Source organism: Columba livia, chromosome 5 (assembly GCF_036013475.1).
Source record: "Columba livia isolate bColLiv1 breed racing homer chromosome 5, bColLiv1.pat.W.v2, whole genome shotgun sequence".
NCBI classification, from domain to species: domain Eukaryota; kingdom Metazoa; phylum Chordata; class Aves; order Columbiformes; family Columbidae; genus Columba; species Columba livia.
Window position 1 is genome coordinate 54,073,232 of NC_088606.1, and position 25,737 is coordinate 54,098,968.

Consider the following 25,737-nt stretch of genomic DNA (forward strand, 5'->3'; position numbering starts at 1 on the left):
CGGGCGGCGGGAGGGGGATCCCGGCTCCGCGGGCCCGAGCTGCCCCCTCCCTTCTCCCCTCCGGCGGGGCTGTTCCGCACACCGTTCTCCTCGCTGCCTGGGTGGCACAGGGCTCTCTCTGGAGAACGTTTACCCGAGGAGCGGCCAGCTCTCCTGCCCGGCCGGGCGGTGCCCGGTGGCCGGGCCGTGTGGAACCGGCTGTCCCGCTCCTCACAGCGGCCACCCCCGCTGCCACACCCGGGGCACACGGGTGGGCTCTGCTAAGCTCTGGAGCAGCAGTAACCGAAATAGGTAAGAGAGATTGTGTCTGAAGCAGCAGTGGAGTCAGGTGGATCTTTAGAGCGGTAGTTTAAAAAGCCAAATCAAAACAAAATCCACATGGATCAACACCAGGCTGAGATACGGGAGAAGTAGATCCTGTTCCTGGTGCTGTTGCTGGTGTTTCAGTTGACAGGAGGCAAGTGACCTCCATCATCTGTTCTTCCCTTTGTCGTTTGAAAAATGGAGATAACGATATGTCATCTCCTTTGGGGGGAAGGATACAGATTAATCAACTCCAAACTTTAATCTTCCCAAAGTACGGTTTTAATGGGAAATCTCTGGACTGGCCTTGGCCTAGAGGTGTGTGAAAAGAAGCCATGTTGTTCAATCTGGCTATGCACTGTTCAAAAGGAAAATCCTGGCTTTCTGCATTCTCGAGGTCTTTCAGCCAAAAAGCTGAGCGGAATATATGACTTGTCATCACTCTGAAAATCCCAGGCCTTTTTTAATGTAAAGACTTTGCAGAACAAGGAGCTCCAAAGTTTGCTTGAACAATGTTATTGTAATCCAGAGGTGGAAAACATAGGATTTTCACATTAGGTATGTCCAAAGCCAGTTTATTATTTAATATTTTTTTTCCCTCTTGTTTTGTGGGCATGCACATGTGTTTGAGCAATGGGGAAGCTGACGCACTGAAAGATGATGAGATCTGCCCATGTTACCTACTAGTAGTTCACCAGGAATGCCATGAATAGAAACCATGTCTCTGAGTTTCAGGCCAAGTCACAGATGAAACTTGCCCCTCTACCTCTCGCTTAATTGATACTTCTTAAGCTCTTTTGTGTAGTGGCCGGCTGTGTTCACTGAGATGCTCCTGTCCCAGCCCCCTCCATCATATCATGGTCAGAAGGAGTGGGTTGTTGAAGTGGGTGGAAGCACAGCCCTACAATACAGGGTAAACAATATGAATTCTGAGCATTGCTGGTAGTGTGACAGGACTTGCAAAATTAATGCCCTAGCTGGAAAATACAAAATGTATCTCTCTTCTTTCTTTAGGCTCTGATAGTTCTTGGGGCAAAGCAGTGCCTGCAAATAAGTGTTTCTGGTGTTGCATGTCACTCCTAAGTGTATTGCCTAGAGGAGCCACCTTATCTAAGAAACAGATGAATGCTGTTGTGTGGCTGCAAGGAGTAGCAGCATGTGTCTGCCCAGCAAAGTAACCGTGTCCTGAGGGGACCCTTACAACTGATATTTTTTTGCTGTGCCTAAGCTAAGAAATTCTGTGCTGAACTCCAGGGCAGATGTAGGTGGATATACTCATACTTTAATTTTGGAGAACGTCTGCACCCAGGTTAAGGGCAGCTGTCTCTACGTGCCACCTGGGCAGCAGAGTGTCTTTAACCATGCAAACATTGCTAGAGTCAAAATATACAGGACAAATCTTACTGGAGCAGCAAGCTGACTGACTTGCTAACAGAAATTGTTTTACAAAATAATAATTGTTAGGGTTTTTCAGCCCCCCCACCCCCCCCATATTTTATTGTTTTAAACTCCTCCTACTGTTCTGGTATGAAGCCAGTTGAATTGAGGATGAAATGAGTCAAATTGAGGCTTTTTGAGTGAAAGAAGCACTTTGTGCTTTAGTGAACTCTTCCTGCTCTCCTGCCTACTGCTCTGCTGATCTGCAGTGCCAGGCACAGCACTCCAAGCTGCCATTCACCTTCCTCCTAGGAGAAGTTTGAATTACAAAAGTAAGAAGCTATTTTTGTGCTTCATCTTAATTGATGAGTATCAGGGGTTTGTCCAGTATGCAAAGTTGCCTTCCTGCTCGTTAATGTGTGTAGTTAGCTTCTGGTTTTTGTTGTGGGTCTGTTGACTTATCTGTTTTAAGACACCTGGAAAAATTTTTGTTTCAAAATCTGTGTATACATCTTCAGGCCAAAAATCCATGTCAGTTATACCACAGGCAAGATGTTTAAAGAAGCACAACGGTGCTGTGTTTGTATTTAGACCTGATTTTGCTCTCAGGGTGCTCAGATTCACATACCTGAGTGTATCTGCTACACATGATTTTATGTTCAGGTACAGATATGTCCCCTTTCTAGTTGAGTTCTTATTTGTGGGCTTCTTGGGACAAAGAGCATGCATTAATTTTCCTGTATTTGTACAGGGCCTAATGTGGCATGGTCCTGGTTCACGTTTGGATTTCTAGGTGCTGGCATGCAATACTGGTAAGTGTTGGGTAAGTGTGGACTAAAGACTTGGTCGCAGCAGTGTATGCATGAAGGTGCAATCTACCTTTTGAAAATTTGGCTTAGAAATGGTATATCAATTACGAATAAGAGTACGTGAGCATTTTGCAGCATGCAGGGAGGGTTTTGGCTATTGTTGGAACTGTTCGGGAGGAGGAAAATTGGTTTTATTCCCAGGTTTGGAGGTGACTTGAAAGGATTTATGTCAAATTAAAGATCTTGCTGTGCAGAGAGTTCGATTAATAAGTTCACTCAGGAATCCTAGCTGCAATAATTGTAATTGGAGGCAGGGTTTTGATCATGAGTCACCTTGTAGGGGCTCTCCTCGCTGCCCTCCTCGAGAAAGTGGAAATCTGGAAGGGAGGAATATGTGAGACCTTTCATTACCAAGCTGGCACAAGTAATTGGCACTAGCTATACCCTGCTGTTGGAACTAGCCCAGAGAATCAGCACAGTCCTTTGTGCTCAGTTGGTGCTAGTTTAGGTCACAGGTGTGTAGAAGCTGTATCCAAAGGGAAAAAAATCCGAAACAGTAAACATGATTTCAGCATGAAGGAGTGTGGTAGAAAGAAGATGTTCAGGGAGTGTCAGGCAGCTTTGTCCTTCAGAGGCCCTCTAGATTTCAAAGTTTTGAGTGGGACCATCATTTGGAACGTGCAGAGGATCCAGTCTTATTAGAACCAACTTGTTTTTTTTCTCTTCTACCTAAATTTGACGATGGGTTTCTACAAAGAACACACGTGGGTCCTGCATTGAAGCATGTGGTTGCAAAGCTGAACAGAAGCAGTATCTGGATGTCTTTTTTTTTTTTTTTTGTGAAAACTGAAGAAAGATGAGAGAATTATTGGGCGATAGTAGATGAGCTTTTGGGAAAAAAACAAACCCTTGCAACTGAAAGGCAAAGAGGTTTGGCTCAGTTTTTCAACCCTCAGTCAGGCAGCTGTTTCTTTTCCCAATAGTCTCTTGCTTTGAGCTTTTCCAGAGTTACTTTTTAATTTAGCCTGTTGTTGCACACAATATTGAAGAGTAAGTGAAAATTTTCAAAACATCTTTGAAAAAATTTTAAGAACTTATCCTTGAGTCTGTACCACAAGGGCCCCATGGGTCCCTGGTGGAAAGAAAATGTGAGAGCTTCAGGCAGTGACAACTTCTGAATATCTCATCTCTGTTTGTACCATGTTTGACCCACAAACAGAAGATCTAGGACCCTTTCTGGAAAGCTGAAGTTATGCATACACTAATAACTTACTGAGTACTCACAGGCTTTTTTGACACATAAAGTAAATCTTCTGATATTAATTTCATTCAGAATTAGAAACCTTGAAAGAACAATATGTTCTTAAACGGTACTATTGATTGACACTTGAATTTTAAATAACATTAAACGATATTGTAAATGTTTAAGAATTAAAGAAACAACCAATTGGTAATGTAGGCCTTGAGCAAAGTACAATATAAGAAGCATTGGAAAAATGTTTCTCTGCATAATTAAGAGAGTCTGGTTTGCTAGTTTGATTTATTGGCTGGCTGAATGAATTCATTAATTGTGTATGACTACTTTTACTTCTGGGTGGTCATTTTTTATTTCAGATTTCATTACTGGATGAGCTTTTCCTAGGGATGTTCTTATCTTTCAAAATTAAATGCATGAAAATGTTAGGGAAGCTCAGCCCTCCCTTTTCATGCCTATGTTTTTCATACTATGGTTTTACAAACTACAGAAAAATCCACTTAGGCTGTGATAACCTAGGTTTTGTCTGCATGTGGTTATTACTTGAACACAAAAAGCTTTATTTTTATTGCAATATATGCAGTGTTCTGTGTTATGTTCAAAATAATGGTGTGGAACTAGAAAATCTCTTTTTAAAAATTAGATTATGAAGAATGAAGCAAACACTTGTTTCTGAAACACTTTATATATATATATATATATATATATAAAGCACTCAGCATTCAACCTACATTTGCAGAATGAGAAGTCTAAATATGCAGATCAGTGAGAGGTAAAGATAGATAACATTTGTAAGAAATCAAAGATCCTGAATATGTTGGCTTGTAGTTTAAATGTTTTTTTGTAGGAAAGACTCATTTCCTGGACAGCTTGCAAACAGTATGGTTTCCAAACATTCCTTTCTTCAAGGATCTTTATGCTTTCAGCTACACAGAGAAGCAGCACTTAAAGAAGGATTTAATACCACTGTTGTCTGCCGCTGAAGATGCTATTCCGGGGTACAGCCCCTTTCCTCTGTGGCATTGCAGGTCTTTCTGGCCAGAGGGCAGCAGTCCCTGTGTGGGCCCTGGGTCCATTCGAACAGTGATGTGGATTTAGGTATTAGGAATTTATTTCATTCTAAAAGACACCTCTAAAAGTGAGAAGAAAAAAAAGTGTAGGGGAATTCTTGTGTGGTTCCCCTTCTTTCTTAGCCCACATCTTTGGGTTGTGTGTCTGCAGGTGGAAGGCAGAGCTGTTAAAGGCTGTGGAGTGAGGACTATGTCATCCCTTCTCTCCCACACAGTTTTGGCTTATGCTGACATCCAGTCCTGTAATGGCGTAGCAGGTGGGGTGAGTGAATCCCCAAGTCAGCTTGGTGGCAGAAGAGGCTACTGTGATATTTTGACAAATCTGCTTTTGCCTGTGGGCTCTGACACTTCCAATATTACTTTATGTATTTTCTGTGAGAACGGTCTCTGTCTGTGTAATACAAAAAAAAAAAAGGTCTTGTGAAGAAAGAAGGTGAATAATGTAACTTTTAACCTCCCATAAACATGTGGATATGATGGGCAGGAGCCTGGGTAGGAAGCATTGATCCTGCTAGCTGGCCTGGTTCCAGTCAGTGTCAGCAAGTTGTAATTATTAATCTCTCATGATCCCTCTTATACGGTTTATTTTTTCTCTGCTTTCACCCAACTGATACATACCTGCAATGTCAAACTCTCATTTACACCTACTGTCCAAAATTGGAATAATGGTCCGTGTTTCTCTTTGTCAGTTACTCTGTGGATACTGACTGAAGAGAGAGCACTATAGTGAAATATGAATATTGTTGTATATATGTGTCTGTGGATAGTTTGTTATGCAGAATAGGGTTTATGGTATAGCAGAAAAGGTGAGATATGTATATTGCTTTATTTCTAAAGTCTTCATGTGATGATCTGTAGTATTTATAAACTTTTTCAGGTAGATTAAATAAGCTTTACCTTAGTAAACATATACTTTGGTAGCAAAACATAGCAAAGACATGGAGGATGAAACTGATCTGAACCTGTCTGGTAAATACCACAACAGTGCCATCCTATTTTTATCCAGAGTTTCATCCTGCTCCGGGATATGTTAAGTGACCTTCACTCCATAATTTAAGAGGCATCATACTAATTTGGACAAAGGCAGGAATGAATTTTACTGGCATAGGGCTGTTCAGAGTGAGTTTGTGTCAAACCAGTATTGTCCTCCTGGGAAACAGACATATCAGGAAAAGTTAGTTTCAGCAGATAAGCTTAGCAGTTGGCCTTGAAGATCAGGAAACTTGGTCTGTTCTGGGTGAGAAGATTAAAGCTGGAAATTGTAAAAGCTTGTTTTGGGGAACCTATGTAGCATGTATGTGAGTAGATATGTGTGCATGCATTTAACTTACAAACACAAATGCATACATGCACATGCTATAAAGAAGGCTCAGATTCATGAGATCTAGGATGTGATTTTTTTTGTTGTTGTTTTGTTTTGTTTTGTTTTTGTTAATATTCATTTGTCTTCATTATAGCTGTGAACACTCTGCTGCTACTGACTGTTTCTTCTCTGTCTAACCTGAGATGAGATCTTACTTGCAACATGAGAGGCCCCTGTTGCCCCTGGCTTAGAGCAGCAAGGGGCAGATGTCTCTACTGTTCCCCAGCTGCTGCCTCTGTTGCCCAGGCCCCTGGCTGTTTGATGGCTGATTTGGGGTAAAGGAGAAGGATACTACTAAGAGAATTGGCTTTCAGTCCAGGAAAGACAAAAGATGAGAATGCTGGTCAAATTAATCACTTTCTGCAGCTCAGTCTTGATATGACCTCACTTGCCCATAGCAACAAAAAGCCCTGTTTAATGCCTGTTATTTTCGTCTCTTCTTCAGTAGCTGTCTTGACCCCCAGAATGGTATCAGCCGCCTTCTTAAGGACTCAAGAACACAGGTTTTTGTCTCAGTTCTAGGCGACATGTTGTGCAGGGAGGGACTTGACTATTTTAGAGACATCTCCAGGAACTTGAGCATCTTTAGGGATATCAGATCCTGCAGTCAGAATGTGGTGAGTCAGCACTAAGGATAGCAGAAGTTCTGTTATTTCCTGCTCTTCACCGCAACTGCAGCATGTCACTATGTACATTTCCCTCCCGTTGAGTAGGTTTTGATGTTGTTTTCTTTTTAAAATATTTATTCAGTTGGGAGCTGTCTATAATTTTGGACTGCTTATGAGGCTTTTTTCTTAGTATCGTCATACTAGGGTAACTGCAGAAATGGTATAGATGTAGGCCTTGGCATAATGCCTCAACTTCCAGGGTGTGTAATGATGTCAGGAGAGCTGCACCCCCTCAAAGTCAGTGTACTGTGAGGAAAAAGTTGATACGGAAAAATAGGACAGATTCTTCTCAAAACTGCCAAAATCAGTGGCAGAATGGAGCTTTCAAAAATATCTGCCATATAAGGAATAGTTTTGGAGCTTTTTTGGATTGTTTCTGGCTAACTTATCACCTAATCCAGTGTGAAAAAAGGAGAGAGACTGGGCTCAACTTCAATTCTTATGCATAGAGGGTAACTTAATGACAGTTTGCTTTGTATTTGTGGGAGGTAAGCCAGATTTATCTTGTGGGGTTTTTTGTTACTGAAGTTTCTGCTACAGTCTTTTTACACTCCAACATAAGTTAGTACCCTTCGTTTAAAAACACAACAAACTTAGAACAAATCCTCTATTCCATATCAAAGGTGACAGATTTTAGAAAGAACTCATATTTCTACTCCTCTTTCTGTTCCTTTGTTCCAGTATTACATTTATTCAAATATAAGGAAGTTCATGGGCAAGCCATGCGTTACGATGGCTTTGTGCTGCTGTGACTGGGTTTCTCTCCAGGAACACTGCTGACATCACACGTGAGGATCTATCCCTTCTGTAGGCAGGTAGGAACATCCCAACTGCTCCAGGAGGGCTGTATTGCAGCCAGTGCTGCTCAGTCCAGGATGGTGACAGCCTACAGGACAAGATGAGAATGAGCTTTGATCTTGTGTTCCCAAAGCTCATGGCAGAGCTTGCTTCATCTTGGGAACTTGTGCAGAGTGACAGGAGGACCAAGGAGGAGTTTAGACCATTACCTAAAATTACCTTAGATTTTTAATTGTTAAAATTGTAGGGTGGCAAGAAGAAAATGTACCATGAAAAATAAGACTATGCTATTAAACATTCTCTTTGTACTGACCACTTGTGTGTGGGAGTTTCTGGATGTGTACAGACAAGTATAAACTCTTCAAGAAATTTCTTTGCAAACTTCAGGTAAGGCCAGACAATGGTGTGTCCCCAGTGTGAAAGCCCACTCATTCTAGGCTCATTTTGGATTTCAGATATTCTTTATTATCTTGAATCTCCAATGTGTAACAGTTAAAGCTCTGTCCTCCATCATGCTTGTTATTTTTAAGTTGGGGCTGCAGCACACTTTTAAATGCCTAAGTTATGGGTTCCCATGCAATTTTCATGAAGAATCCTGTCAACGCAACACTATTCAGGATGCTGCAGGCTAAGTTAGCAGCAATCAGCCAGTACTAACAAAGTTTTGTTTGGGAGCACAACGCTGCAGCATCTGCAGATGGTAAAGCAGCAATTGATACCACTCAGGTGTCAGAACAGTCCAATAGCTCCTTCAAGAACAGGAGCTGATCCATCCACTATGCAATTGATTTTCTTCATGTGAACCTAGATACTTTAACTGTATCACTTAGTTTTTCTACCAGTCTTGAATCTGAAACTACACATCATTTCCTACTCTTACACAAAACCTCTTCGATGATTAAGCGCCACAGCATATTGATCATCACCATTGCATTGGGACTTGCTGTCTTGCATTGGGATTTCCATCGTGTTCATCCAGCAAGTTAATGGTCTCAAGAACTTAGTGCAAGTTCCTAGAGAAACCTCCTAGGTTCTTACAGATCTCAAGTTGTTACCTAGTATGACTGAGTGTTGCTCTGTCTTTAAGATGAAATATGCCTCCTTAATTGAAGATAATGGCTTTGACAGGATGGGAATAAGAAGAAAACAAAATAATAATAATGACTCACACTAACATTACTAGTGTCTCCCCATTTACAAGCTGCATTTGGCTTGCTTTATTCTTTTATCAGGTTGTTGTTCCCAGAAGCAACTAGCTGTTTTGGGAATCCTCAGTTTTTGCTTATAGGAGTCAGTAATGGGCAATGAAGGTGCCTGATTTCAGAGGACAGGAGGAGCTTATCCTAAAGCTGTAATCCTTCAACGAGTCTCAAATTAAGCACCAGGAATAGCTAGTTAATTCTTAAAATGTTCACTTGACCCTGGCTGCATCTAATTCTGAATTCAGATTAGGTGTTTATTTTTGTACTGTCTTTCATGCACATGTGTATATGAACACAAATTGTATCTCTGCAAGCACATAGACCACTGAACCTTCACTTCCTCACAGAGATAAACCTTTTTATTAAGCATTTCTGGCATACTGTATACTGTTTCCTGTGTTTGGTTATGGTATTTCTGTTTTCAAAGACACTAGAGGATTGTCCATATAAATTGGTTTCAACTCTCAAAGTGGCTTGCTTACTAAAATGATGCACTTGGAGGACAATAGCTTTTCTTCCTTTCAGTTTCAGTTAGTTTAATAGTCTAATGTAACTGGTATATTTACAGGTAAGGTAATATTTTAAATGGCCCATAAAGATACAACATTCATGATTTTTCCAGCAAATGAATCCACTTTTTCTGGTTTTCATTTTGGAGTGGTACTTGTGTTTACAAACCCTTACAATGCCAGCTTTGGTTGCTGGATTTGTGTAAATGTGAAGTAGGCTTCTTTGAGTACTTCAGTGTGAAGTCTAACTTTTTCTAGTTCAGATTCAAAACAGTTTCTCAAAGGAAAAAAATATGTCCCTTGTTATTTTGCCCACTGTCTGTGGCCATCATCACGGTTCTGTGTGTAGCAGCTCTGAGTTGGTAAGATGTTCCTGAGTGACTGGTTTGAAAAATATGGAGTATTGTAGTATTATTTTTTGTCTACATTCGAGGAACAATTTTTCCATTTGTGTATGTAAAGAAATACTTTTCTTAAAATCCAAAGACAAACTCAGACCTGTCTAAAATGAGAATAAGGAAGTTAGCAAACAAGATCGACAAAAAGCTTGGAGAGTGTGGACGTCACCGAAGCCACATCTTAGTTTTGTAAAGACTTTTCTGTACTGCCAAAGGGAAAAAGCGGGAGCGTGATTGTTTTTATTGAATCTCTTTTTAAACGAGGCTTTTTTTTGGTAACTGATTCTGACACACATTGAAAGTGAAACTTGCCATCTCAAGCTCATGGCAGAACAAAAGCCAACAGAAGTAATTACTAAATTTTTGACATTCAAGTCTTGGAGAAATTACCAAAGTTAGCAAAGGCAGTAGATTTAATTGCTTTCAAAGGTTATAGGTGCACTTGCTTCTCTGATTGGAAGGCTGGAATTCAATTTATGGCGATTCAGGATGTTACCTTGCAAAACAGTGTGGATTACTGAGAGGCATGTGAGGACATGGGGTCTTCCTAGCTCTGCTCAGAAGGCAGCAAGCCCACGAGCAGCTGACCTGCCTGTAAGTGGAGAGTCAAAGCTTGGCATGTTGGTTGCAAAATGTAGGTGTTCAGGTAGAAATCAGCCTGCCAGGAAGACGGCAGTATGGTTGTTTTACCACACTTTATCATAATTGATGATAATCACTCTAGCTAAGTCCTTCAGATACAAAGGATGAAAGATCTCTCAATTTTAAGGGACTCATGCAGGAAACAAATGGGAATAGCAATGGAGGAGTATGGAAGTCCTTCCTGCTCCTGCCCGTTGGCTGCTGGGAGGCCGTGTGAGGCCTGGGGGGAGTGATAGATGAGCAGATGCTATTACCTTTTCAGCCAGCCTTGATTGCATGCTATCTCCAGAACGGTGCTACTTAGATACTACTACTACTGCTACTTCTGAGTGTGGCCCTGGCTTCACTGCAAGGCAGGGGAGGGTGGGATCCCAAGCAGGTCTTGTTCTCTGCTGTGCAGTGTGGTGAGCATGAAGGTCCCAGGGCAGAGCCCATGTTCTGGGTGCTGTCTGATGAACAGGTGCGGGTGGAAAGCAGTCCCAGTATGCCCCATACCAGGGATGTAAAGGCATTGTCAGGATGAATTATAGAATAACACCAAACACTGTCAATGCCATTTCTTCCTGTGTTTTTTTTTCTTTTTCAGATGTCCCCAGAATTCTGGTTTGTGCCCCAGCAGATCCCAGCTGTTGGTAGGGTGGGGTGAAGCTTGAAGGGTCAGAACATCAAGTGGCTCTCCCTGTTCAGATACTGAGATGACAGCATCTGCATTTAGTAGACTTCCCTCTATTCAGTTACAGCCAGAACTGTACCTCCTGCTTAACAAGTTAAAGCTGTAATTTCTGGTTTTCAGTTTTCCACTGTGCTGTCCTTATTTAATTTCCCGTGTCCTTGAGGAAACAAGAAACGATTTCTTAAATGACTAGCTAGTTTTTTTCTTCCTTCTTTGGAAAGGTCTCATTCCCCATTAACTCTCTCAAGCTGTCTTGTGGCTTGTGTGCATGGCACCTTGCTAGATAGCTATAAATTTTTTTACAAGACCACCACTGTTTTCTGTGAGCCAGAAAAGTGTAAATAACTATGGACACAGCAGGACTCTTCAAAGATTCTCTGTTAATCTCTGACTTGACAGGTTGTTTGTTGTTGTGCTTTTTTGTATTGTTTTGGGTTTTTTTCCTCTTACCATCAATTTTACCTTTTATGTTTTGCTTATCTGCTTTCAAATTTTGTTTGGAGACCTTCCCATTTTCCCCTTAGAAATCTGATTCACCTAGACAACCCTAAACAAGGAAAGACCTGAGCTGTAATTGCCTGTATTTACAAGTATGGTTGCATTCATCAAATTCAATCCACCCTACTTTCTCTGGTATTTTTCCTTTCCTTCCTCTGTCTCTTCAGATTTGCTATCATCAAGAGTTTTAAAAATATATTCACATTTCAAGGCTTAAATATAACTTAGATTAACTACCATTTAATTAAGATAACATCATCAAGGGTAATTAAACTTCTGAAGATGGAACAACTAAGCCCTCGTGATTTACAGCCTGTGCCTTGTGATTTTCTGTTCTGCGCTGGATACCTATGCATGAGTGACATCAGCGTTGGGAGGACGCACCACCAGATGCTATGTCTGATCACAGCATGGCAACCAGCCTGGCTTAGTGGCAGGAGAGACCTGGGGCTGGCTGAGGCCTCACATGGCAGACGTGATGCTGGCAGAGGCAAAGATCCTGAAGAGTCTTGCAGACTCCTTTTATTAAGAGCATGCTCCAAGAGCTGATCAGGACTTTGGTGTGAGCTGTTTTTGGGTTCCTTGTGGATGCAATGTTTTTGCCTAGGAGCACCTAGGAACAGCACCCTTTGAGCACCCCAGCTGGCTTGGAGGCTGCCCTGCCATGGATGTCCCTGTCACCTTTCAGCTGTAATGCAGGTGGTGGGACACAGCAGGGTGTGGAACTGGCCATGCACAGGATCTGCTGGCTACCCACGCCATAACACAGCTCTTGCGGGGCAGCTCACCAGGGTCACCCACTGCTCTCCGCATTGCTGTCCTGCAGCATCTTGAAGTGGATTTCACAGAATCACAGAATTGACTGGGTTGCAAAAGACCTCAGAGATCATCGAGTCCAACCCTTGGTCCAACTCTAGTCCGTTTACTAGATCATGGCACTAAGTGCCATGTCCAATCTCAGTTTAAAAACCTCCAGGGACGGCGAGTCCACTACCTCCCTGGGCAGGCCATTCCAATGCCTGACCACTCTCTCTGTAAAGAATTTCTTTCTAATATCCAGCCTAAATTTCCCCTGGCAGAGTTTAAGCCCATGCCCCCTTGTCCTATTGCTAAGTGCCTGGGAGAAGAGACCAATCCCCACCTGGCTATAACTTCCCTTCAGGTAGTTATAGAGAGTGATGAGGTCACCTCTAAGCCTCCTCTTCTCTAGACTAAACAACCCCAGCTCCCTCAGCCTCTCCCCATAGGTCTTATGTTCAAGTCCCTTCACCAGTCGTGTTGCTCTTCTCTGGACCCGCTCCAGCACTTCAATGTCTTTCCTGAACTGAGGGGCCCAGAACTGAACACAATACTCCAGGTGTGGCCTCACCAGTGCAGAGTACAGGGGAAGGATCACTTCCCTTGTCCTGCTGACCACGCTATTTTTGATACAGGACAGGATACCGTTGGCCTTCTTGGCCACCTGGCCACACTGTTGGCTCATGTTGAGCTTCCTGTCAATTAGTACCCCCAGGTCCCTTTCTGTCTGACTGCTCTCCAGCCACTCTGCGCCCAGCCTGTAGCGCTGCAGGGGGTTGTTGTGGCCAAAGTGCAGCACCCGGCACTTGGCCTTATTGAACTTCATCCCATTGGAATCAGCCCATTTTTCCAGCCTATCCAGATCCCTCTGCAGAGCCCTCCTGCCTTCCAGCAGGTCAACACTCCCTTCCAACTTGGTGTCATCAGCAAATTTGCTGATGATGGTCTCAATCCCCTCATCTAAATCATCAATAAAGATGTTAAACAGGACTGGACCCAACACTGACCCCTGGGGAACACCACTAGTGACTGGCCGCCAGCTGGATGCAGCCCCATTCACCAGCATTCTCTGGGCCCGGCCCTCCAACCAGTTCTTAACCCAGCGTAGAGTACACTTGTCCAAGCCATTTGAGTAGTTAAATGTTATCTTCAGGCCTGTTTGTGTAAGGGGTGATTTAGAACATAGGAATGGGGGTTGGGGTGAGCACCTCTGTCTCTCTGATCAAAAGAATTTTCTGTAGCTGGAGTAAAACTTGGCTGTGTGGGAAACATTGCTTTTCAGGGGCTGCCGTAAGCTCTGAGGTAAAGACTCATAAATGCCATTATTTTCCTCTCTGGTTGTCAAAAGAAATACCAAAAATGGCATGTATTTTAGCTGTGTTGCTTCCTAAGCTCCTACAAGGCTCTTTGGGTGCCTTCATTTTGAGTTCATTAAGGTAACCTAAGCAGAAGAAAATAGAACAACTTTGTATGCATTCCACAGACATTTGCTCCTTGCAGCCTTTGAAACTACTTATTAAAAGAAATATTTCCACATTTGAAAGTAATTGTATAGGAAACACGCTTTGGTTAGCACATGTGGTTTTATGAGGACAAGCTGATTGATACTTTTCTTTCTACTTAATAATCTGTGCAGATGAAAATTACTCTTATCCTTTCTATGAAGCTTTTAGAAATATTTTCTAGTCAGAGAAAGTAATTTTTTTCAAAAGTAAGGGTCAGTGCCTTAAAAATTAATATTTTATTCTTGAATAAGATGTTGCATAAGGAAATGAAAAAACAAGGCCCATAAATATTTTTTTTACTAATAAATACAGTTGGCTAAGGATTGGCTGGTTGAAAATTTCTGTATTTGAAATCCAACATATTCCTTCAACCACATTAACCATAGAAAAAATTGTTAGATGGATGTTTACTGTAGGTGGATCAGATTTTTCTGTAGTTCTTGATTTAGCAGATGAAGAAGATGAAGTCTGTAATATAATCGTGCTAAGGCAAGGCAAACTTGCTGAGTACAGTGAATTTTGAAAAAAAAACCCCAAACTTATGACTCATTAAGATGAGGGTGAATCTAAGCTACAACCATGTTTAATATTAATATGAAATTCAAAAGATGGCTTTCATGGCAAACACTGGAAATATGTCTTTGGATAAAACATGAAAACATGCTTTTCTTTCCTATTCATAGTTTTCTGGACATTCAAATAAAATAACATTTTGCAGTGCAAGGGAAGCTTTAAACAAACAAAATTGGCACAGTGTACCGTATTTTGGAGTGGTTTTGTGTGGTCAACAACTTTCTCCATTTGCTCTGTTTGCATCATCATGCCCACTTCCCACCAGTTCTTCAGTGTTCAGTGCCAGTTAGGGGTTTTAGCTTGCGTTTCCAAACCCTGTGTGCTTTCTTGTTCTTCCACTGGACAAAAGTCTCCCTGCTTAGGTGCTGCATAATCACTTCTCTCCGCTGATGTATCCTCAGCAGCCTGCAATGCTGTGTCCTGAGAGACGCTAAATACATCAGAGTTGTCTTGTCTGCACTACCGCTATCTGTCTAGCTATTTGTAAAGCACTCCTAGCTGAGTACAGACAGTGCTATGTGTGTTCAGCTGGGTTTGTTCTAGATAACTCCAGGACTGCTGCATGCTTGTTCTTTGCAGGAAAAGAGTAGAAATCCCCATTGGCAGATCATCAGGTTAACTGAGTAGTACCTGGACTGTGCAGTAATAATTCCGAGTAGCCTTTTCTGTTCCAGCTCTTTTTGTTACTGGAGAAGTAAGATAGAGGAGGGTGTAATGGAAGATTTGTTGTTTTATTAAGATTCTTGTTTGGAGCTAGCGTGTAAAGATGCAGTTTTAGCTGTTTGGAATAATTAACTACCAAAACATAGCTGTGATATTTGTTGTTAAGGAACTGTGACTTGATAACTTTTTTTTATTGTCTCCTTCCATGAGAAAGTTAATCTCAGCAGCTAAGCTAAGCCAAGGCTGGGACTGAAACCCTAGCTGTTCTACAGCTTTTTCAGTACGATTCATTCTCTCAAAACCTGATGAGCATCCTAAATAATCCTGGTACATTCTGGAATTTGCTGTGCTTGCTCCATAGGTGCCTTTGAGGAAGAGATGAGGTCTATAGTGTTTCCAGAACTCTGCCAATGCAGTCAGCATAATGGCTTTATTGAAGTCACTTGGGTACCTAAGCAGAGCCATTTCCAAGCAGGTATAAGCAGACTTCAAGGACAGGACATGAGCATATCCTGAGCCCTTGTAAACAGTGACTTGAGCTGAGAACTACTAAACAGCAAGTTTTTGGGTTTGTTTTTATGTTGTGGTGGGGTTTTTTTGGTTTTGTTTTCAATTTTTTTTTTCAGCAAAAGGCTGCAACTTCCTCCCTCCCTGAGTCCTGTGAGAAGGGCTGGGAGGTATTGGTGCCTTCCTGCAGTCCCTGCAAAAGGCAGCAGTGGGGAAGCTTCAGCTGTGAGTACCTCAGGCTGCTGCAAGGTGTGTTTGTGCCTGATGCATTTGGCATTACCTAAGAGCAGGCAGCATGTGTAAGTGCCACGGTTTGCTTCACACCAAGGGTTGGTTCTGAGGCAGGGAGGTATGAGGGGAGCAGAGAGCTTTCTGTGAAGATGCTTCCTCAGGCTAAACAAATGCTATCCTGTGTACTTCACAGATGAGGCTTAAAATAGAGCTAATAAATCAATACATGTTGTATTTTGTTTTTAAGCTGGTCTTCAGTCTCCAGATTGGCTTTTAAGTATCTTGTTGCTATGGAGAAAGAACAACTCTCCTATGCAGTGGGTGCGGAGAGCAGAACTCCTCACGGCGTGGTGCTGTGCTGCCTCTTCATCCTGCAGCTTTTTTTCCCAAGGAAATACGGCTGTTACTGGTATGCTGCCGTTTGATCTTGTCTGTAGTTGTGATTGATTTCCTCCCCCCTTTCCCTCTTGCCCTTTATGAATGCCTTTTCAGCATCTGATCTTATCTTTATCTCCTCTGCTTTTTTTCTCAATGAGGGCTCCCTTCACTTCCAAATGAAAATTAGACTGTTAGCAGAGCCTTATCTTCTCTCTCCCAGATACTTTCTTTTCTGTATTTGTGGTCAGCGAGAGATACCAGATTTGCAACAGGCACAGGAAAATATTTTTCTACCAATACATCCATTTCTTTCCATTATTTTTTTAAAGTAAACAAGCCTGGACTCTGGTACTACATACACAGCCAGAGACAAAAGGTGTTTCTGGAGATTGCAGCAACATTATGCATCTGCTGCTGAGTCCTCACTGCAGCAGAGTATATGCCTTGATATCGAGGCATGTCAAGAGCTGTACAAGTCTGTTGTTTGTGTAGGTCTGTTACATGTTGTTTCCCTCACCTTGGGCTCCGTTCCCAGCCAGTGCAGGCTGCAATGCGGTTTGCTCACAGGTCATCTCTCCGATGATGAGATGATGTCTGTGCTTGGGGGAGCAGGGAGAAAGGCCAGGCTGATGCAGTAGCAGGGAATACAAATGCACAGACCAATGTACCCCGCTGTCCTTGAGCGCCAAGGGAAGCAGCAGGCTTTTTCAGTGCTGCTCTGTCAAAGCCCTGGAGCTGCAGATTCAGATGCATTTCTAAGGCTGAATTACTGAGTGCTTTTGTCTGTGATCTTCTCCTCCCCTGCTGCTAACTGCAAGACCAGTTAGGAAAAAAGAATGGTGTTTTAATTGAAGATATACAAATGAGCAGGGAAACCTTGGAATGAACCAGAGGAAATGCTATGAAAGCAAATTCGCCTCTTTCACTGGTGGTTGCTTGATAGCCAGGGACTGTTCCAGTTATTTTGAAAGGGCTCAGCTCCTACTGAGGCTCTGAAGTGAACAGGACGTTTTTTCAAAGCCATCTGTTGAGCTGGGTGCTGCTCATTTCTGGAGACCTCTGAAATGTAAAAATCTTGTTGTCTACTTATTTGTCAATAAGAATGCCATGTGCATCCTGGATTGACCCCAGTTTTTCTCTTGGTTTCCCTTTAATTTACTATATTAAACTGAATCTCCCTCTGTTTTCTGAATAATCTCTGATCCCCTGCAGTGTGAAGAAAGTCTGCTCATCTGCTGCTGCTCTTGGTTAATATTATGTTGTTAAACTTCTGCTTGCTCATTGTTTGTCCTGTGCCTGTCTGTCCCCAGCCAGGGAGATCTGACTGTGAACCTGCTCTGGCTGCTCCTAATTTTTCAGTGCCTCTATTTGTCTGTCTACCCTTGGATTGTTTTATCTTCTTTGGGTTTGGCCATGGTGTTTATGTTTCTTTGTGCTCTCTATGTTGCCCCAAAAGTGGTTCCAAGATCAAGGCTCAGATTAGCTTTAGAAAGGAAAGTTAGGAGAATGGCAGCAATGCCTGGAGGGCAGGCCAGTGCACAAGACAGGGAAAGATCTCACACAACCCCACATTGTTCCCATGGTGGTCTCTGCCTGGTCTGAGCCAGCAACCCAGCCCTTCTGTCACTGTGAAGTGCAGCAGCTTTCTTGCTGTACTAACATAAAAGTGGATTCTGAATTACTAATGATCAGCTTTTGCCATTGTTATTCAGTTACATTCTGCTGATGAGTTTTGGGAACACAGGGCAGGACAGTGTCTGGTATTCCTGGCAGGGGTCCTTTTGATACTACCAAAAGAGAAATGGTATCAGTACTATTCTGGTATAATCTTTAGGTCACAATAAAATGAGACTGCATGAGCTGTCTGCTCTTTTGGTCTGCTTACGAGCTTAGAGCTTAGTGATCAAAAAGTAAAACTTGGCTGAACAATCTTGGAGGCTTTTCCAGGATTCTCTGCTTCTGTCTCCATGCCGACACTTTTGCAAGTTGCTGGGCTACTTTTTTGGGAAACAAGGCTCTTGCTAGTGAAACAGTTACGTTCAGTGATACCTCCAATGAGAAAAGTCCCCTATGTGGCTCTTCTTACAAGCCTGGAAAGGGAGAAGGGAAGACTTCACAGTTCAGCTATCAAATAGTAGTTACTAGAAAAGGAACTGCATGCCTAGGAAAATTTCATTCTACATTTATGAGCAGATTTAAATGCTCCAGAACTAGTCTTAGAAAAAAGGCACATGTATACATAGCATAAAAATAATTGGTGTGTTTCTGTGAAAACAAATCTGTGTACTTGCCAAAGGGAATTATGGAATGCAAACACTATGTCATCATCGTGCCACTGTACTCAGCACTGGTGAGGCCCCACCTGGAATACTGTGTTCAGTTCAGGGCCCCTCACTACAGGAAAGACATTGAGGTGCTGGAGAGAGTGCAGAGGAGGGTGACGAGGCTGGTGAAGGGCCTGGAGCACAAGTCTGGTGAGGAGCGGCTGAGGGAACTGGGGCTGCTTAGACTGGAGAAAAGGAGGCTGAGGGGAGACCTTATCACTTTCTACAGCTACCTGAAAGGAGGTTGTAACATGGAGAGTGTTGGTCTCTTCTCCCAGGTAGCAAGTGATAGGACAAGGAAATGGCCTCAAGTTGCACCAAGGAACATTCAGATTGGATACTGGGAAAAAATTCTTCCCAGAAAGGGCTGTCAGGCATTGGAACAGGCTGCCCAGGGAAGTGGTGGAGTCACCATCCCTGGAGGTATTTAAACGGTGTTTAGATTAGGTTCTTAGGGCCATGGTTTAGTGTTAGAGTTAGGTTATGGTTGGACTCGATCTTGAGGGTCTCTTCCAACTGAAATGATTCTGTGATCTCTGCTGGCAAGACCAACCCAAGCATGAGGCTGGAGGTTGTCAGGTCCTCTTGTTCCTTTGAAAGAAATTGATATTATAAGATTTCCAAGTTGAAGTTTAAAATGTCAGAAATAATGCAGATGTGAATAATTTCTGGTTTCATTTAAGGTAAATAAGATGCTATGCCAAGGAATAATGGTTTGATAAATCCATAGTTTTATTTACATCTTTCTTTTTTTTTTTTTTTTTATATCTGTGTATGTATAAAGGAATGAGCAGTTTATCCCTTTTGAGCTTGTTCCTTTTCCCATTTGAGATGACAGAAATTTTTATTACTGTTTCACAGGTGCCAGTTCAGAGTCCTTCACTGGGACTGCTTATGTTGTGATCATGTGCAGGCAGTTTGGTCATCAAGGGTATTTTTCTCATGGGATCAGAGCTTGAACAATATGATAATGAAGGGCCCACTGTGTTGTTTAAGGCCTTATGGACAGACAGGATACAAAGGCCAGAGTTTCCCCACACACACGTACAAAGGCCAGTTAAGCTGGAGAAAGCAAACTGCATCCTACTCGACAGCAAAGTTTTGGATTGTTCCTCCATAAGACCCTGGGAGACATCCTTTCGGCCATTCAGAATGGTTCCCAAGTCCCATTTGACTCAGTCAACAATTAGTCACTGTACTGAATAAAGGGCAAATGGCTTATTTTGGCAAGGACTTGAGCTTTTGTCCCTATGGTGTTTGTGTTTTGTGTGGGTTTGGTTTTTTTTTCATCCCCCCCACCCAATAAACTCATTCCTGCAAACATATGCAGTTAAGAGATATTTGTGGACTGGCAAGTTTGTAAAATTGCAGTTGTTTAGCAAATTTATACAGTGTAAGCTGCAGCAGTTTCATCATCAGTGAAAGCCTGTAATTGCAAAAAGGAAGAGAAGGAAGAGACCTTGAAGGACTATGCTTTAGTGGTTCTTTGCTCGTACATTTTGAGGCCGTAACCTGATGGCTCAGCAGCTGGTGGGCTTGGTCCCTCGCTCTGTGGTCCCTGTGTCAGCAGGGTGTTGATATGACAGTGCTTTTTGTGATACGAGCTGCTGACTTCTGGGACTACCAAACAGATGGTGACTACGTGAGAACACATGTAAGTGGCTGACACTGTAGATCTTGTTTTCCCCTGTCGTCACACTGTTAAGGATGCAGTGTTTAAGATCAGAATCAGCATAACGGTTTCTTGCCTTAAGAAGGAAAACTAGCAACCCCCAAACCAAACCCAAATACACTGAGGCCTTGTGGTTCTGATACCCTGACCTACAGGGAGCTTATAAAATCTCCCTGTTTGCCAGGTCTGCCAAATTTTAAAGAAGGCAAAAGTAGTACTGCAGAGTATGTTTTCTGGGTGGAGTTAAGTGTTATGGCGCTCTTGCAAAATTCACTGTACTGTTGGATTCTTCTTTGGCAACATTTTCTTATGCAAGTGACTGAAATCTGTCAAATTCCAATAGACAGAAACAGAAACTCATTTCAAGGTGTGTTGTCAACCTTCTTCTGAGATGGATCTTGGAATAGATAGACCTTCTGACGTTTGTTCTTATATTGGCATAGTTGTAGCTTGTGGAAATTTAAATATTATAGCATAATGTCTGAATCATAGCATCCTGTCAGTGTCCAATGAGAAACCCAATCTGCCTGATTCATGTGGTACATTTTACTCCATCCACAGAAACTATTCCTATGTGCTTTTCAAATTTAAAAAAAACCAAAAGCATAAAGGCTGAAAACCCAACCCTCTTTGAAAATGATACAATTTGGGAGTTGCTAGTGCATAGGATTTTTTGCAGAGTCACATTGAGTTTCTCAACAAAGTAAGAGGATTATTTTCTGCAGAGAAGCACTAGCAGAGGAAAAGCAAGATCCTATGAGTTCGGAAAAATGGGAAATTTAGTTGAGAGAAGCAAGCGTTAAGCTGTCTCAGATTACCTGGTTGCACCCAGCAGTTTCTCTGCATCCAGCGCCTGGTGCAAAGTGTGTCCCAGCAGTGCAGGAATTTGAAGGCACAACAGTAAGCACCCAAGCAGAGGGCTGGAGCAGGTCATCTCCAGAAGTCCTAAATTATTTACAGTCCTAAATTTACAGCCCTAAATTATTCCATGTCCTGAGGCTGTTTGTATCTGGAATCCATGAAAGTTCTGAACAAAAAGTTGGGTTTAAAATACAGCCATGGAGAAAAGGAGAACCGTGAAGCCACACGCTGGCTTTTAGGCAGTAAAATCCACATGAAGTAGCTAAAGCATTATGACTAAAAGGAAGCCTTCCCAAGGAAGAGAGGCTGGAATCACTGTACTACAAATGTCACTGTGTCATTTTCCATTTTCCGTAAGCTGTTTGTCTCCCAGATTTTCTGTTGAAAGCCAGAGCTAGTGCGGTTGCATCTGAAGCATGTGTTCTGTGATTCATAACTGTGACTGACGCTCAGGAGAGATGTGCCTCAGTGGAAGGACATTTGAAAATAGTTGGGTGGCCAGTGCAGATGCCCGGGGAGCAACCAAGCCCTTAACAGCTAACAGGGATGAAGTGCTGCCCTATTAACCCTCTGAGCCAAGGGGAACTCTATTGCTGAGATCCTGTTTTTTATTGCTGAAGGGGTAAATTAAGGTACTTATTTAGCAAAACAAAGATTTGGCTGTATTTTACCCTGTAGATAAAAATGTATAATGAGTGGTTTTACTTTTTTTGTGTGTGGTTGGAGAAGGAACAACATGTGTGTACTGTGTGTGAGCCTTTCCAGACAGCGTGTGACTGTCCCAACATGCTGTCCCCAGTATATAATGTCTCCTAAGAGAAGGTGGTTGCATAATGCCAGTGATGTGTGACAGGAGTTTTGTGATGTGAGTAAATATCATCTGTTTAGCTGTAAGCAAATAAAGCTTTTAAAATATCACAGTGGATACCTTAGGAGAGGAAAACTGCATTGAAACTGAAAGCAATTGGAAAATATTGTAGCCATAAAAAAAAAAAAAAAAAATTAAGATTTCCATTAACTTTTTGGTTGTTTTTGTCTTCTCTTGGAAAAAAATGCTGACTTTTCAGTGATATGTCAAAAATATATCTGCATTCAAAAATAGAACCATTAAAGATGGAAAATGAAAACAGTTTTAGTTCCTTTAAGTTTCTGCATATATCTATTTCATCAAGAACTGAATGTTTATTCTTGAGTTTTGATGGAATACATTTTATAGGCCTTGGTTAAGTAAGATTTATAAAGGTAAATTGTCCTAACTTACTGTTCATCTGATATTGTATGTTCTGTTGTAAAAACAAAACAGAATTTCAAAATGGATTTCTGAATGTGCTAGGCATTCCCAAGGTGGGCAAAGTGCAATTATGTATATTTTTGGAAATACTGGTCCTAAAAAAAGTTTTGGATTTTTTAAAATACTATAGTGGTCTCATGGAAAATGGAAACATCTGCAGGTTCAGCTGCAAGCTGATGCTGTGTGTGTAGCTACTGCATAATGCCTATGCTGGTTTGAAGGAGGGTTGTGCCTGCAGTTTTCATGTCTTCATAATAATTACAAAGCCAGGAAAAGGAAATGGAAGAGTTGTTCCTCTTCTTTGAGGAAGTCGGTGCATTTCAAATTTAATTTAAAAATAACAAACACCTTAATCTTGTAAAGTTGAACAGGAGATTAGTGTCAGGGCTTTTCTAGAAAACTTAAAGCCCAAATACACCAGCTGGTAGAGAGATGGCCATATTCTTGGAAGTGCTGGTGTATTCTGGGAGCAGTGTGGAAAATCACCCCTACTCTAAATCTCTGAAGCTGAAACCAGTGAATTGTGTCCTCTTTAAAGGAGGTATTGCTCCTATTGTCACTTGTATCTTATTGGCATTTCTAATATTCTGTTTCAAGATCCCAGTGCAATAAAGATTCATGGTTGGTAGGTATGGGAGTTGGTTTTCTTTCTGTCAGAATGGACCGCTGGAGTCCTTCACCTGGAATACCAGAACAGGGAAATATTGTATACACTAAGGGAAATGAACTAAAATTTAAAAGCAACATTTATAATGTGTGACTACATTCTTAAAAAATCTGCTCTGCACCTCTTTTGTTCACAGTATGGATTTCTTGTCTTTTCAGCTTTGCTTTAAGGTTTTATGATCCATAATACAAAGCTTGTTAACTGTTTATTAGCATGCTCTGATACTCTTAACATTGTACTTAGTTATTTATGAAGAATGATTTAATAGGTCAGCAAATTACATTAATAAAGTCTTGTTTATTCATTTCCCAATCTAATAACAAATAGGTGTAGTTAACTGTACAGGTAATTAATGGATGCATGTTTGGAGCCAGAATCTCTGCTATTATAATGATGAAACAAGGGGAGTTTTGCCAGCAAACAACTTGGCCTGTTTTCTGTTTGGCTGTCTGGAAATGCATTTTTACTCTGTAATCCCTAGTGTTTTGGATGATCTGTCTGCGGGTAAATCATGGGAAGATGGAAACCATACTTTCTCGGAAATCACAGATGTTTAGGGGAGTTGGTGAGTGATAAGTCCAGGACTGGGGCAATTGTCATGTTCTCAATGGGCATATCCTTGGTCAATGGCCATAAGCTGGTAATAACTGAAGCGTTGATTCTTTTATTTTTTTTTAATTATTTTTATTTTTTTAGGGGAGGTGTAGCACATGAATTTATAAATGAAAAAGCACATTCTTACATGCACAAGATTTTAAATTTGGAAGCCGGTATCTATTGCTGGGTAGAATAATCATCTTAAGTAGCTGAACTAGATAAGCGCATGTTGACATTTTTGTTTGTGCATAAATTTGTTCATAATGTTGTAGGGCATAGCTGGATGCAGGAAACATTAAAAGAGATTGATGACGTCTGAACCAAGATTCGGGTGTCAAACAGGAGGTGAAATTCTCTTGATTCTAATTATTGATTAAAATTTTATTAGCAGGCTTTAAAGATATTGGTGGGACAGCCCATCAGGGATGAGCAACCTCAACATGTGCTTTCCTGTTTCCATAGCAACACATCATTTTCATCCTTTTCAGTCAGCCTAGATTGCATTGTACACTGCAATAATATTAGATTTGGAAGCACTATATTAACAGCTTGGTCGTTTTCCTTAAACCTTGTTATTAAATATTTTTGTTTTGAAGGATCATTGGAATAAAAGGGTCATTGGAATTGTTGTGCTTTTTTTAAGAGAAATAAATCATGGCATCAGAGCTTAAAATGGGAAGTAACTGGCAACTGGGGTGAAATGTTTTGGTCTGATTTGTTGACTGCAAAAGTGGCTATTCCTGTGACCATGCAAATGCACTTTATCAATAAGGTTGAGATTCTAGCAAGAATAGTTCTCAGTCTCGTGGTTATTGTTAAAATCGTTGGAAGTGTTTTTGATTCATATTGTGTGAGCTGTTGGAGAAAATGGAAGTGACATAGTAAAGATTAAGGCTATGAATGGTGGCCATTAGCAAGGACCAACTTTCCAGCACTGCAGATCGTGGCCTTGGAAGCACATTTAGAGGTGGCATTTTCAAGCTCAACACGAGATTTGGTAGCTTTCCTGGATAACTGAGGGCATTTCAGACTTCGACGTATTCATATTTTGCTGTGAGTTTGACACTGTTTCACTGGATTTGCAATGTCAAACTTGTCTGTCGAGTCATAGATTTCTAAGACTGTGGTGGAGCATCTCAGTATCATTTTCACATAGTTCTCAGCTGCTGAGAGCACAGGAAACTCCTTTTAAAAGTGTATCCTTTTGATCACGAGAAATATCTTTTAGAAAGATGCATCTTTTGTCTTGTCTGTAAGAGATGAAAAATTCAGTATATCCCTATGCAAATGTTTATTACTACCTATGAAAAAATGCACTTTATTTCTTCTCTCCATTTGTGTAGCGTCAGTTTCCCGGTGATGAATCTTTGTCAAATACAGCAATGTGCTATGGTGTTTTGTGAGCTGATTGCATGCATATCTTCTGTTTTGGCATTGGGAGGCTTAAATTACTGTTTAAACTGTGAATTTTAAAACACTATTTTAATGTTACCACTATCCAGTAAAAGAAGCAAATTACCATGGGGAAAATATTTAAGGAATGCATAAAGATGCAGATCACCACAGTATTTTCCTTTGGCCTTCGGGATGTTGAATTTTCTGTTTCTCTATTTGTATAAATTTTTCCATGAGGTTATGTGAGGCGTGTCAATAAAAGAAAGCTTTCACAGTAGTTGTTGCTATAGTTACACAGTACGGCTCTTAGCCTCCTGCACAGAAAGTAAACCACCTGCAATTCCATAAAATCCTTTGTTGGCAGAGAAAGATTGAAAGAGACAGTATTGGTGTGCAGGTATATAGCAAATTCTAGGTTGCTCTGATATACTTGGAGCTAATGCTGTCTTTATGCAGAGGTCTCCAGAAATGCTTTGTGGATGAGGACAGCATGGAAAGGGGACAAAGGACATGTTTTGTGGGGGGCAAAAGGTACTGTATGCAGAAAAGGCACAATAAGAAGTAAGTATCAAAGTGAACTAAAAAGAATCTCAGTTCATAGCATATATCAGCTCCAGGGAAAGAGGGACTAAGTTGTCTTTAAACTTCTCTGAGTCATACCCCTCCATACAGATAGAAAAGTCATGCTCACAGAATGCTGCTGTTTTCCT

At 41.5% G+C, this 25,737-nt stretch overlaps 1 protein-coding gene across 21 annotated transcripts in view; it reads left to right on the forward strand.

Moving 5' to 3' along the window:
• The window catches only part of SERGEF (secretion regulating guanine nucleotide exchange factor), a 156,821-nt gene that overhangs the window by 114,091 nt on the left and 16,993 nt on the right, over positions 1-25,737 (forward strand). For 5 of the 21 annotated variants that reach the window (XR_010473094.1, XR_010473093.1, XM_065065253.1 and 2 more), the window contains one exon: positions 10,981-12,468. The exons of 14 other annotated variants lie outside the window; for them this stretch is intronic. Coding sequence is in view for 2 of the 7 variants with exons in the window: in XM_065065255.1 (XP_064921327.1) it covers positions 10,981-11,030 (50 nt within the window). In the remaining 5 variants the exon portion in view is untranslated. Of the gene's footprint in view, positions 1-2,431; positions 2,493-10,980; positions 12,469-25,737 lie in introns of those variants that run through there. 2 more of the 21 variants (XR_010473082.1, XM_065065251.1) reach the window with 2 other exon arrangements.